The sequence below is a fragment of the Sinocyclocheilus anshuiensis genome, unplaced genomic scaffold, assembly GCF_001515605.1.
Source record: "Sinocyclocheilus anshuiensis isolate Anshui unplaced genomic scaffold, SAMN03320099.WGS_v1.1 scaffold188, whole genome shotgun sequence".
In the NCBI taxonomy this organism is placed as follows: domain Eukaryota; kingdom Metazoa; phylum Chordata; class Actinopteri; order Cypriniformes; family Cyprinidae; genus Sinocyclocheilus; species Sinocyclocheilus anshuiensis.
In genome coordinates, this window is record NW_015555768.1 from 1,483,962 (window position 1) to 1,499,093 (window position 15,132).

General features: G+C 36.0%; 1 protein-coding gene across 1 annotated transcript in view; it reads right to left on the bottom strand.

The window, feature by feature from the left end:
- The window catches only part of LOC107674285 (plexin A3-like), a 191,374-nt gene that overhangs the window by 51,983 nt on the left and 124,259 nt on the right, over positions 1-15,132 (bottom strand). Inside the window, exon 10 of the mRNA XM_016468228.1 lies at positions 420-620. Coding sequence (XP_016323714.1) covers positions 420-620 — 201 coding nt within the window. The remainder of the gene's footprint in view (positions 1-419; positions 621-15,132) is intronic.

Below are 15,132 nucleotides of genomic sequence, written 5' to 3' on the forward strand. Positions count from 1 at the left end.
TATATATATATATATATATGTATTTGAATACATAAATGAGACTTCTGCACTACAAGTTTATGTGACAAACAGACCCAAATTTAAGTCATTGTGTGTTGATAATCAAATTTGGCACAGTTTGGGAGTAATTCGATATTTTTCCTATTCAAGCTGTGAATTTAATTTATGCAAGCAATTGGAATATCACAAAAAAAACTATTTCACAGCATTCCCATCCCATGTTCAAGAGAACAAAATAGAAATTCTGCCATTACTAAAGGATGTCAACTTGAATCTTCAGATTAAGCTACTGCTATAAAGTCTATAAAATCAAATTTTCCTGCATTAATAGCCACTACTCATCACGTGTTCCTAAACTGAAGTGCAGTTCGTATGTGAAAGAGAGTTGTTGTCTTAGAAATGAAATGAAGTGCTCTTACCGAAGTGTTCTGGCACTGGATGCAGGAGCTGTTAAAACGGACCGCGGGAATACGCTGGACTTTGCCCTGGATTTTAAAGACGCACTCATAGTTCTTTTGTCCCGACTGAGGCTGGGGCAAGTTCCGAGCTCGCAACGTGATTGGCCGAACGATCCCCGCCGGTACCAGGATGTCGCTGCTAGGCAGAATCTGCGGGCAACCCTGAAAACGACAAAAAAGACAATATGTAATAATTCAGTCTCAGAGCAAAGCACAAACAATCCCAACTCATAAATATCGTAACGGATTCCACTTTCACTCCAAAGATGACACTGATTCCAGTTTATTGAGCTCAAGGACAATAAATAACGTCTATTCGATTGAAACTTTGCCTACAAACGTGGTATTCAGTCTCACACAAATGCACCAAGAAAGGAAATCGAGGCCATTAGGGTGGGAATAACTTAAAATCCAGCAATCTGAGGCTAAAAACCCTATTACACAGCACTTGCATCCATCTCCAGTTTTACGAAGCGCGGGTTCTCTCTGTAGATCACACTGATGAAGCGCTAAATGAATATCTTCCTTAGTCCTGCATGTCAAGTCGCGCTAGAAGAGTCATTACGGTCTACTCTACCCGTAACCGATTGCAGCATTTATCAAAGACACTCATATTGACGTGACTTCTGATCACACTGATGGAAAACTAGTCTCATATCCTGAGACATATTAGCAGGTCAGAAACAAGGACACATGCAAAGCACAATCTGGAGAGAGAAACATGGTTCCTGTTTATACAAACCACATTAATTGATTGATGATTATCACTTATCGACAGATGCAAAGAGGTGTCGGTTGCAAACCAGCTCTTCTCCTTCCAAAGTTGTGCATCTGAGGATATTTTGGACAATCTGTAATCTATTTAACACTGAACAATAATCAGGGTGGTAGTAAAAGCAATTTGCAGGCAGAGGAGACATAAATCAGAGCCACTAGCCGCCCAGCTCACCGTCTGCCCGAGCCAAAAAGGCAGCACGCTTAATGATGCAACTATTTAACCCGGACCTCCATCAATCTGCACAGGTTTGCATATCAGTGCGACAATAAATCTCATTTTCATATTGGGTGTTTGTAAGGAAGGATTTACTCCCTGTGGAGGCACGAGGGGCACACAGGTGGCGACTGCAGCGAGAGGAAGGATAGCATGCCTTCATACTGCAAAATGAGCACAATGAATCAACTGTAGTCCTGGAGAAGACAACAACAGTGAACTAATGATAAATTACTCCAGACGACTGGCCCGTAAACAAATACACCGTCCACGGGCATCAGAAAGCGACTCTGATAAGGTGAAACTCGGGATGGGTGTATTTAATGAGAAAACACAAAGCTCAATCACCGAAAAGGGTTGCAGCTGTGCGATACGTGGCTTAGAGCCGCAAAATATACATTCACTCCCTGCTTCCTAGTATGTCTACTTCCCTAGTGTATAGTATTTCAAAAGAAGTATCTATCTATCTCTGTCTATCTGTCTATCTAACCATCCATACACCATTAATATTACAAACACAACTGTCCTTAAAAATAGTTTGGCTGATTGTTTTCTGCTGTCAATTAGAAACCTCCACCAACTTTTCTCTTAACAAACCTGTTAACAACATCCATTGCCTGTGTATATTCCGCTCAAATTGAAGGCAACTGCACCCTGCAGACATTTCCTGCCCCGTCCCTCTTAACGTCAGTTTGCTTGTTCTCATTAACAAGCTCCAATCACTACTTAATTATGAAGTAAACAAGCCAGGGATGGAGTGTTTGCTGAATGTGGCTTAAAGGTTACAGATAAGCTGAAGAGCTTGTTAACTAAAGAGTGGTGAGGTAATGTCAGTGTTTACCAGTACATAACTCATCACGCCGGGAGCACTGCATATACAATGTGTAGCTCCCGACTCTAATTCTTCTGATTGGACGAGCCTTGTTTGAAGCCACATCAATTGAATTCTATATTAACATGCCATGTTGCCATGGTGGCATCAGTAAACAGCCTACGGTTAGGCTAATGAATTATATTATGCACAGAAGAATTGTTTGTTGAGGTTATTATGATTAATATGTTTCATTACTAATGGAACATCCGTGTTTTTCCATCATGTTGTGGCTAAAATCCAATGGCTAGGCTGCAAGCATGCAAAATATTTGCATGTCCTTAAACAGATATTAACAACAGGATATGATGTCACACTTGCGTTTTAAAAAATAAATAAATTATAGAATAAATAAATAAATTATATATAAAATACATTCAACTTTTCCAAGACAGCTCATTTTCTCAATGGAGCTTGAGGTTTCTAGATTTCAATGCCAAAAAAAAAAGTAATAAAATAAAATAAAATACCTTAACCTTGTTTTCTAGCAAAAATATCTAAACATCCTTAAAAAAGATCAATTTACTTCAGAAGAAAAACGGCACAAAGTTTGAGTCTTGTTATCAAAGAACATACCTTTAAGAATGAAAATTTTAAGAATTAAGAATTTTTTAAAAGAATTTAAGCATAAATTCATTGGAATTCTGTGAGGTTTTTGCTTACAACAAGAAGTCTACAATCTTACACCGTTTGCAGATGTTAATAAATATTTTTATTGGAGTGTTGTATTGACAAACCTGTATTATGTATTATATTTATTAGGGATGCACCGATATCACTTTTTCCAGTACTCGCCCGATACCGATACTTTTATTTTTGGTACTTGCCGATACCGAGTACCCGAGTAAAATAAATTCAGTCTCCGGATCACTTGGGAGCTGTTCCAATTAAACGTTACATGATATTTTTTTACTTTATTCATCGGTTAACGCTGATTTTTTTTAAATGGCCTGTATAATCTGAGGCGCGGCACTTGTTGAAGTTTCTAAAGCTTTGATTGGTTGATTGGAGCTGGATAATATTCTGAAGGTGCTTTATGAAGTCTGACTTGAAAGTACATGCATATAACTACAAATTATAGTTAATATAGAAATGTCAGTTCACTGCAGAGGCTGACCTAATCATCAACCCGACAGCACTGATGAAAGGCACATTCAAAAATGTGATTTGGAGCCATGGCCTAGCGGTTGGGTGCTGTTGTGGTACTCAAGCTTAGTAATCAAATAATACCATGGTACATAAATATTGTAATCAGAAAGTACCATGATACAAACAATACATTGGTATTTTGGTCATGGACAAATAAGAATATCCAAGATGATGAAAAAGGAAATAGAAAAAAGAAAAATGTTCTAAGAAATATCAATGTTTGTAGAAATGTATATGTACCATAAAAATAAAATCAAATATAAATATATACTGCTTAATATATACAAAAACAGATATTTATATTATACAAAAATGCATTAGATAGATACATTAATTCATAATACACTCAAACCTGTATTATGTATTATATTTATTAGGGATGCACCGATACCACTTTTTCCAGTACTCGCCCGATACCGATACTTTTATTTTTGGTACTTGCCGATACATAGTACCCATACCAATATTTTATTGCATTTGGAAATGTTTTAAATATTGGGTACAGAAACCAAAAGAGTATGTATAATGGTAGTTGGTTAACTTCATTTATCAAATAGATACAGTCAAACCAAAATTTATTCAGACACCTTCAACATTTCTTACATTATCACAGTTTATTCGCTATAGTTTAGAAAATGAGTTTTAATCCAAATGATGCGTGTGCTAAGTGAATGAACATCAAATATCACACAACAGAAATGCGCGCGCTCTCTCTCTCTCCCCCTCCCTCCCTACCGTTAAGTAACTTGTGCATTGTTTTACTTACTTGTTTTTGATGTATCCGACCGAACTACAAACTTTCCAGTGATGTCTGTGAGAAAGGTATATTCACTTGACAAGCTCACGAGTATCGGTATCGGTGCATCCCTAATATTTATCAAACATATTTTTGCAATATGAATGCAACATTTCTCATTTTAATTCAGTTTAACTTGATATACCAAAATAAAACAAATAAAAATTAATAAAAAGCTATTTAGACTTATGTTTAAAAAAATGAAAATGATAAAAACACAACAAAAAATGTAAAATTAAAATGAATTAAAATAAAAATTAAAGCTGATGTATAATATCAATAAAAACTATAATAGTATTTCAATGATACTAAAACAACACTGGTGAGTGCAACTTTAAACGTGGTAAACAATGTACAGCAAGGTCTCTCATGGCTTATTGCTTTACCAAACAGGAGGCCATATTCATGCATTGCAAAAATTAAATATTGTCCAATAAAACACTCTGTGTTCGCATTTACAGTGGCTTAAATGATGAATTATCCCATTTGGCATTCAAGTAAGGTTTAGTGCCTTCCTGTGTGACATCATAACACCGCCGCCCCTGTTTTTAAGCATCTACGCGGTGGTGGCGGTAACTGTATCCAGCCACCCGAGCAGCTGCTTGTTTCCCCAGTAGGGCTTTTCCCTTGCACTGATTAGCAACCCATTAGGAGAGGCCTGGCAGCTTACTGCCTGTTGACAATCTCTCCATTAACCTTATTGTGCATATCCCGCTTATCACACAGCTAAGCACTTTTCTCCGTTGAAACATAAAAAGCCGGAGAGGCCGAGGGAGAGAAATTCATGCCACACATTTAGAAAATGCGCACACACACACACAAAATGCACAAGAAATCCAATTTTTCACTGGAGGTCAGCTAGAGGAAAAAACGCATTGTTGCTTACATATATAATTTCCCGAGCAGTCAGTTGCTCAGTCATTCACTCCGTTTTTCCATTCCTTCTACCCTGTTAATCCCATTTTCAGTCTTCATAAACCATAATCCATGAAATATGCTCCCTTCCCTCAGTGCCGAGAAAAATAAATTCAGTCTCCGGATCACTTGGGAGCTGTTCCAATTAAACGTTACATGATATTTTTTTACTTTATTCATAGCTAAAGTTGATTTTTTAAATGGCCTGTATAATCTGAGGCGTGGCACTTGTTGAAGTTTCTAAAGCTTTGATTGGTTGATTGGAGCTGGATAATATTCTGAAGGTGCTTTATGAAGCCTGACTTGAAAGTACATACAAATAACTACAAATTCTAGTCTGTATAGAAATGTCAGTTCACTAATCATCAACTAATCATCAACCCGACAGCACTGATGAAAGACACAGTCAACAATGAGATTTGGAGCTGTGGCCTAGCGAGCTGTGGTACTCAAGCATAGTACATACGGTTAAAGCTGATTTTTTTAAATGGCCTGTATAATCTGAGGCGTGGCACTTGTTGAAGTTTCTAAAGCTTTGATTGGTTGATTGGAGCTGGATAATATTCTGAAGGTGCTTTATGAAGCCTGACTTGAAAGTACATGCATATAACTACAAATTATAGTTAATATAGAAACGTCAGTTCACTGCAGAGGCTGAACTAATCATCAACCCGACAGCACTGATGAAAGGCACATTCAAAAATGTGATTTGGAGCCATGGCCTAGCGGTTGGGTGCTGTTGTGGTACTCAAGCTTAGTAATCAAATAATACCATGGTACATAAATATGGTAATCAGAAAGTACCATGATACAAACAATACATTGGTATTTTGGTCATGGACAAATAAGAATATCCAAGATGATGAAAAAGGAAATAGAAAAAAGAAAAATGTTCTAAGAAATATCAATGTTTGTAGAAATGTATATGTACCATAAATATAAAATCAAATATAAATATATACTGCTTAATATATACAAAAACAAATATTTATATTATACAAAAATGCATTAGATAGATACATTAATTCATATATTGAATTGATGCTCATTATAAAGAGGCATTTTCAAGTGTCTATATAAAAAATTAAATTCAAAATTAAAATGATAAAAAATAATATTCAAATTCAAATAAAAATAATATAAAAGAACGTATTAAGAATAAGGAAACATTTACACACATTTTTGTTTTTATTTATGAAAATTTTAATATTTAAATATTACATCAAGTTCTAAATATTATGATGTCGCTATTTCACTTTTTTAATTTTAGGCATAGGATTTTAATAAACAATTATGTGAAATAGATAAATGATATATACGAGTATATATTTTTTTAATAATTGTATTATTTTATTTAAATATAAAATAAAATTAGATTAATTTCAAATGTCAATGTACAACATACACACATACTGTATATACATACACATGCACATATATATGCTTAGGTTTGCATGTAGTGCAGTGACATGAGAGTTATTAAATATTTTTCAGGGCTGTCAACGTTAACGCGTTAATGCATGCGATTAATTTTACAATCCTTAATGCGTTAAAATAATTTAACGCAAAATTACTGAAGCACAATTTCTATTCTAACCCTTTAGCCCAATTTTGCTACTCTGCTTGCGATTAGATCATTTTAAGCTGCTAAACTCCGGGAAAGTTTTCAGTCCAATGATCCAGTAAGCGAATGCATTCAAACAATCCGTCCAAAACAGCGCTAATATAAAGGAAACCAGGCTGATTACATCAGAGATTGCAGAGAGAACAGAGACTCGCGTTGCGTTTTCAGTGAATTATTAATTCCAGTGTGTTTTGCTTTAAAACACGAGCTCTGTCATATTCTGTGATTGTCTCTGAAGAGCGCGAGCCCTCACACGTCACACACGCTTGTGTGAAGTACAGACTGAATGGATTGTCAACACATCCCACCCCTGTATGGCCAGATGAGACGCAAACTACGGTTTCTTGACTTGATAACCAGTCTCGCTAGTAAAGTTTTGATGGATGAAGACTGCAATCAAGGTAAAGACGATTGCGGTGGCGTACAGGAATCGTACAGTACAGTAAGCATGCGTGAGTCCGTTATAATAATGCGTGTATGAGTGCTCTTGACGCACTGATCACACATTGTATTTATGCACAGGCACAGACATTTCCGTACATTCACGTTGTTTCCACACACATTCACGATAATGTTTTGATTTGTCATGTGTATGTTGCTGTGTTTAGTTATTCTGAATGGATCCGTAGATATATGCAGTCAGCAGGCGGTTGGTTAAGGTTTTTTTTAGCATCACCACGTGGTCCTGTTCGGTATCGCAACTTGACTTCTCTAAAATGTAAAAAAAAAGCTATTTGCTGTTGCACTGTACACATACTATACAATTCAGATATTTTTATTTTTTCTTTCATATGTGCTTATATAGGCTCCTTATATCATTTGGTTCTCTGATGTCCTTTTGGAGTCCTTTTTTGGAAAGACATCTATATTTATCTTGAAAAAAGCTTGCAGAAAATACAGATTTTTTAGAATCACCCTTGCTGTTGCACTGTACACATACTATACAATTCAGATATTTTTATTTTTTCTTTCATATGTGCTTATATAGGCTCCTTATATCATTTGGTTCTCTGATGTCCTTTTGGAGTCCTTTTTTGGAAAGACATCTATATTTATCTTGAAAAAAGCTTGCAGAAAATACAGATTTTTGAGAATCACCCTTCAATCTTTTGGTTTACTTTGCTAAACACATCAAATGATGACAAAATAATCAATTGAAAGAAGATAAATGGTCTATGCTTAATTTAATGAAGTGTGCAATTAATCGCGATTAATCACAGAAAAAGGGTGTGATTAATTAGATTAAAAATGTTAATCTATTGACAGCCCTAATTTTGAACTATTTATTGACTTTAACATTATAACTGTCATTCTGCGGTTTACATAAACAATACATTCAGATATATTATATATATATATATACACAATTTGTGAATTCCTGAATCTTTTCACAGCTCGTTTCATTTCGCCTGACGCTCTTTACTTGTTGCATTGATATCAAGATACCAAAGGCTGCTATGATACTCAAGCCAAAATGTTAGTATTGATCCAACACTAACAGTGCGAGACACAAAGAATAAGCCTCCATTTAATGTATAAATGGAGCACTTGTTATCGCAGCAGCTGAAAGACATTCGTTTGACACAAGCAGCCTGAAACATGAAGAAAGCACAAGATCACCAGGCTCACTCCGGCTCTAAAAGTCTCTTATCAGAAAATCATGCAATCTTGATGTCAGCCTCAGCCATCTCTGTTTTAGCACTAAAGTGTTTGCTAATGTAAAAACAAGATAGCTTATCGCCAACGGCTGGCATGAGAAGCAAGGACGAGGGCACTGTTTGCTGTGCATCGAGACTGAAGACGTGAGGGGTGCGGTGTAATGGCTGGCTGCTGACAGACGCCCGCCGTGTCACTTCCTGTGCGGCTACAGCGTCCGGTTTGAAGGACCACAGCAGCCAGAGCGCTTCCTGCCGAGCTAATGGCGTCTCTGTCACTCATCCCACAATTAATTACCTCTGCCCGCAGTTCGTTAATGAAAGAGTCGCCCCACCGAGACGAGACGAGACGAGATGAGGCTGGAGAGCAGGAGGAGGAAGAGAGAGATTGGGGAGAGAGCGAGAGTGTGAGAAAGTGAAAGAAAAAGAAAGATGGCATTGTGGGAACAAGAAAACAGATTGAGAACGGACAGAAGGAGAAGTGAAACTTGGAGAACACAAACGGAGAGAGAAATTGAGAGACAGAGCATCAAAGTGAGGAGGAGGAAAAAATAAAACGTTATGTGAGAGAAATAGGGGGGAGGCGCTGGGGTCCCATTGGGAAAAAGGCCAGTTTGAAAATGTGTGCGATCTCTCTGTGGTCATTAGTCTTGGTGAATCGTATCCCTGCAGTGCTGCTCTTTAAGGTTAAATACATACATAAGCTAATTAAGCTTCTTGTAATGATAAATGTTACGGAGGGAGAGCGATATTACAGCACACCAGCCACGCTGTCAATCAATGTCACTCTCACATCATGACACAGCAAATGCAAAACACCCAAAAACTTCTATAACTTTATATAACTTTCTTTAATATACATACTGCTTGACAGATCAGTAATTCATGCCAAGTCAGATATGAATATATATATGAACAAATATGTTTTATGACATAAAAAAACAACAACAGATTTTTAAGTGCCTTTTCCAATGCAAACTTGACAGCAACAAAGCCAGACCGTTGCTATGCAGTTGCTAAGGTGATCTGGCCCAATGCAAAGGAGCCCCCCTTTTTTTTTTGGTCTCTATGAAAAATCTGACAGGGTACAATCATGAAAATTATAATCCTAACAATTTTTTTTTTTTCTTTTTTTTTAATTCAAAAATTATAAATGATATTTAAAATCATAATTATTTTATAACAAATTCTTATTCTTCTTTAAAATAAAAAAATACATATATTTAAATTCAAATATAAAAATAATGAACCAATTTATTAATAATACATATAAACATATGTATCTAAACATTTACATTTAAAATTCTATATACACTATTATGTAGCTATTTTGCAAAAAATACAATTATGATATAGATATATACATTTTTAAAACTACACACAATACCTTAAGTAATTTTAACATTATTTATTAAAAAAATAGAACATTAGAAATTCTATTTAAATGTAAAAAAATATTTAAATGCAAATATAAAATGCAAAACAATTAATTAATAATTTACACACACATATAAGCAAAGTTTTTACAATTAAACATTTTTATATTAAAATATTATATAACATTGTGTACATTATTGTGTAGCTATTTCGCTTTTTTGATTTTAGCCATATATATATATATATATATATATATATATATATATATATATAGAGAGAGAGAGAGAGAGAGAGAGAGTATACAATTTTGTATGTATATTATATACACACTCACATGTGCGTATATGTTTGTTTTCTGCTAACATTTTAATTTTAGAAAAATGTAATTTACTAGCCTATTCCTGACGTAAAAAAATAAATATAACAAAAGATTACTACAAATTAAGCAACAATTCAGAAATGCTGTGTTGTATGCTTCGGTGGCTAAACAGAAAGAGATTTAAAGTGCCTCACACCGATAAATCCACAGCCAAACAGTCTTCTGCATCAGCTGTTTCAACGCTACACATCTATATATATATATATATACTGCCAGAACGAACACTACAGTCATAAAGTTTTACACTCCAAAACTCACATCCAGCATGCTCTGAGAAACATCATATTTACTCAAACTCTTTCTCCCTTAAAATAGACAGTTTTACGCCTCTTGCTCGACCCCACAAACTCAAAAACACTTCCATCTTAGAGACCACACAATAAGAGGGGAAGTTAAAAATGCATTTCTGAGATGCTGGGGTGGAAGTGCGGGCCGTAATTAGGGGTCCGCGGATGGTCACCTACCATGTGCTTAACAAACACGCTGTAGCCTCATCAACACGGCAAAGCTGGCAAACAGACATGAGGCGTTGTGGAGGAGGACATCCACGCGTGATGTACAGATATAATGAAACGCATTTTAATACAACAGATGAAGAGAATAAGACCCTTATTAGAACAGCTGCTGCATTCAGAACCGGTCCAATCCAGAAAGGACAAACTTACAGTCACTTTAATTGGCAATGTGAAGGTCAAACAACGTGTGCAAATGATAAGACAACAAAATTTAAACATGTTGGCAGTATGAATGCCAGTCACTGACTGCAGGTGTTATTTTTTATACTATTTTCAACTTCGCTTGAAGTTAATATTAACTACGCAATGGCGCCGCAGACGGCAGCCTCAGTGTTTGGCTCTCCAGTGTTTGTACTGTTTTTGTTAGTTTTTCCTGTTTTTTGTTTCTCAAACACGATCAGTTTTACCAGGGATGAGCTGCTGAACATTCGGCAGAACACCCTTGTATGTGCAAACATACTTGTCAATAAAGCTCTTTCTGATTTCTGATTCTGATTAACTAGTTTGTTGGTTTTGTTACAGTTTAGTTGTTTGTAATGAAACATTTTAAATACAATTTAACATTTTTATTTTAAACCATTTCACTTTGTGAAAATATTTGAAATCAGTAATCTGCACCAATTATGTTTTATCTGAAATAACTCAAATAAAATGAAACCAGAACCACCAGACTCAGGAATAGTGTTTTCTTGCCAGACTGCTTTATTATTTTTCACTACAGCACAACATCTGCATGAATGCATACGCATCTCTGTGTTTATATTTGTCACACTGTAATCTCGGCACTGATTTAGGCTTTTGTTGTGCACTATGTAGTAATTATCTGTGCCCTGACCTGTTCTACAGTGCTTCAACATTCAAAGCTGCTAAAATGTGCACTCTGCTATGGAAATTGTCATAATTCCTTCCTACCCACTCATCTGTTTCTTTCACCACCGTTTAGTTTTAATTTATTTTAATCGATTTACACGCACTCCTTTGTACCCACTGTGCAAATTATTCAATGACTTTTACAAGAATGTAGTTTTTGTCAATAATCTGAAGTGAAATTTGTTGAGCAGCATCTTATGCAACGTAACCGTCTTGTTGCATCTACAGCACAATTAGCTAATTTTTTTGTGAGCGACATACTGTTGAAATGGTAAATTCCTCAGGGCGACTTTAAGCATCTGTTTTGTTACTGAAATATTTGAAAAAAGTAAAAACAATATATGAAGAGTTTATTTGCAAAAACCGATAACTTTTTATTTTTTCAGAAATCACGTTTTTTTTTATTTCGCATTCCAAGTAACATCAATCAAACTGCAGTTGGATTGTTTTGATTAAGTAATAATAACTTAAACAAATACAGGTAATTTACAAAATTAAAGTTAATTGAAAGTATGTTATTTTTACATATTCAAAGTTTGTTTTATAGCAAAAGCAGGTAACTCCAACAGTCGTTTTTTTTTGGCAAAAGCAGATATCTCCACATTTCATGTTTTAGAGTTAAAAAAAAAAAAACACTCGTTTAAACTTCGTAATCTCCTCAGATGACAATTTAGATGCCTGACAAATGTTGTTGTTGTTGTGATCATAAACTGTATGGATGTGATTACACGCAATACACGGAGCTTTTCCCTCACCATTCTAACGCGCTGCTTTTGCAAGGTTCCGTGAAAACGTTTCAGCGTTTATTTTCCTTTTTTGCCCTGAAGACGATATTACAGGTTCATCAAGCTCGTCGAAATTATCCATCCTCGATCACTTTTAGTCAGCTTTGACGAAACTCCTCTCAGCTAGCACGTCTTTTCAAAGTGAAAGTAGCCTTGTCACCTGACCTCTATACAGCGCGCTGATTCGCTAAAATGGACTTATCGGCTTCTGTTCAAAAACAACAAGGGTGCTTGTCAGCTTCTGCAGTAAAACGTGAACTCACGATGCCTTGAAAGTGGACAAAACCGGCTTTTTTGACAAAATGTGGTTATATGTGGAGAATAATGCACGGCAATCAGTTCATTTTTTTAAAGTGCCGTTTATCGGTTTTTGCAAATGAACTCTTCATATACAACACCGTTCAAATGTTTGGAGTCAGTAAATTTTTTAATGATTCTGAAAGAAGTCTTTTATGCTCACTGTGCTTTTTGACAAAAAATACTGTAAAAAATCTTGTGAAATATTATTACAAATTAAAACATATGTATTCTGTTTTAATAAAATGTACTTTATTCTTGTGATATAAAGCTGAATTTTCAGCATCATTACATCATCTTCAGTGTCACATGATCCTTCAGAAATCACTCTAATATGCTGATTTGCAAGAAACATTATTATTAATATTTTTGTGCTTGATATTTTTGTGGAAACCAAGATTTTTTTTTTCAGAATTCTTTGATGAACAGAAAGAACAAAAACAACATCTTTTTTAACAATGTGAAAGTGTTTATTGCCACTTTTGAACAATACATACTTGCTGAATAAAAGTATTAATTTCTTTAAATAACAACAACAACAAAAAAAAACTTAGCCCAAACTTTTGAATATACACTAGTGTTTTTATTCTATATTTAGTGCACAACAAAAATGTTGTTAGATTTAGACCATTAGAACAGACTTTTGAATATAATTTGGGCCCAAGCTCATAGTGAAAGACCCCTGATCAATATGACTTTGGAGGACCCTCAAACAGATGTAGCAATGCTCCTCTTGGAAAACACTGCAGTGGAGAGAGACAGAGAGAAGCCGGCTGCTGTTCAGTGGATTAGGCCCAGGGCACTGGAGTGCTGCTGGGAGCTGGAGAGACCCCGTCACACTCGCCCTGTTTACAGTGTGAAGAGTGTTTTTATGTCGGTGTTTTTGAAGCACCTCTCAAAGCCTGGGCCAAGGCACCGGGGCAGAGAAGATGCACTCCACTGAGCCACTCTCTCTCACACACACACACACACACACACACACACACATTCCCGTCAGCTTAAGGGCCTGGATCACTGACTCACACACTGATCAGAGCAAAAGAACGCCTGTGCATTCTGAATGTAAAAATAAGCCAGTGTGGTAATCATTGAAAGAGCCCACATATGCTCTTGGCCCACGCCAACATGGATTTCGGCCCCCCGGCTAACTCTTCTTACGATAAATGACAGTGAGCTTGTTTCTCATTTGAATCCGGCCTGAAAATCCTGAAATGACAATGGGAATTCATTGTGTGATTCAAAAGTTGCTCTGTTCCAAAACCTAGTGAGCTGCTTTTTATAATTATGCTGCCTGCTATTACACCAAGACAGCTTCACATACTGAACACACTAATCACCGTACCTATACTACGAACTAGCACAGAATAGTGCAAACGTATGCAAACTGGGACATGCATCAAGAGGTCAAGGTTTAGCTTAGTTGGTTAGCAAGGTACAGTTAACCCATGGTTGGCAGATGCTTTTAGGATGCAAAACAAAGTAATCATTTGCGGACCACTAAAATTAAATGGATTAATGCTTTGTGTGGCCTTATATTTTATGCTATTTTTGTGGTGCACCAAAATAGTAAACATTAATAAAATATAGATAAATGATAAACAAACAAATACATGGGTGGATGGATGGATAGAATGATAGATGATAGAACGATGGGTGGATGGATGGATAAAATAAATGACAGAACAATGGATGGATGGATGGACGGATGAATGGATGAATGGATAAAATGGATGACAGAATGATGGGTGGATGGATAGAATGATAAATGATCGAACAATGGATGGATGGATAAAACATGACAGAACGATGGTTGGATGGATGGATGGATAAAACATGACAGAACGATGGGTGGATGGATGGATGGATAAAACATGACAGAACGATGGGTGGATGGATGGATAAAACATGACAGAACGATGGGTGGATGGATGGATGGATAAAACATGACAGAACGATGGGTGGATGGATGGATAAAACATGACAGAACGATGGGAGGATGGATGGATATGGGTGGATGGATGGATGGATAAAATAGATGACAGAATGATGGATGGATAGACTGATAAATAATAGAACGATGGATGGATGGATGGATAAAACAGATGACAGAACGATGGATGGATGGATGGATAAAATATGACAGAACGATGGGTGGATGGATGGATGGATAAAATAGATGACAGAATGATGGATGGATAGACTGATAAATGACAGAACAATGGATGGATGGATGGATAAAATAGATGACAGAACGATGGATGTGCAAGGCTTGAAGAACCTCAGACACTTTGATCTTCTGAGATGCACACAATATAAACACAGTGTATTAACATACAGACATAACATAACATAACATACAGACACAGTCATGTTTGGTATCATTTGTATTGTCTCTGTGCGACTAGTACAATGGTCTCAATCTTAAAAGTAAACTAAAAGGTAATTCAGAT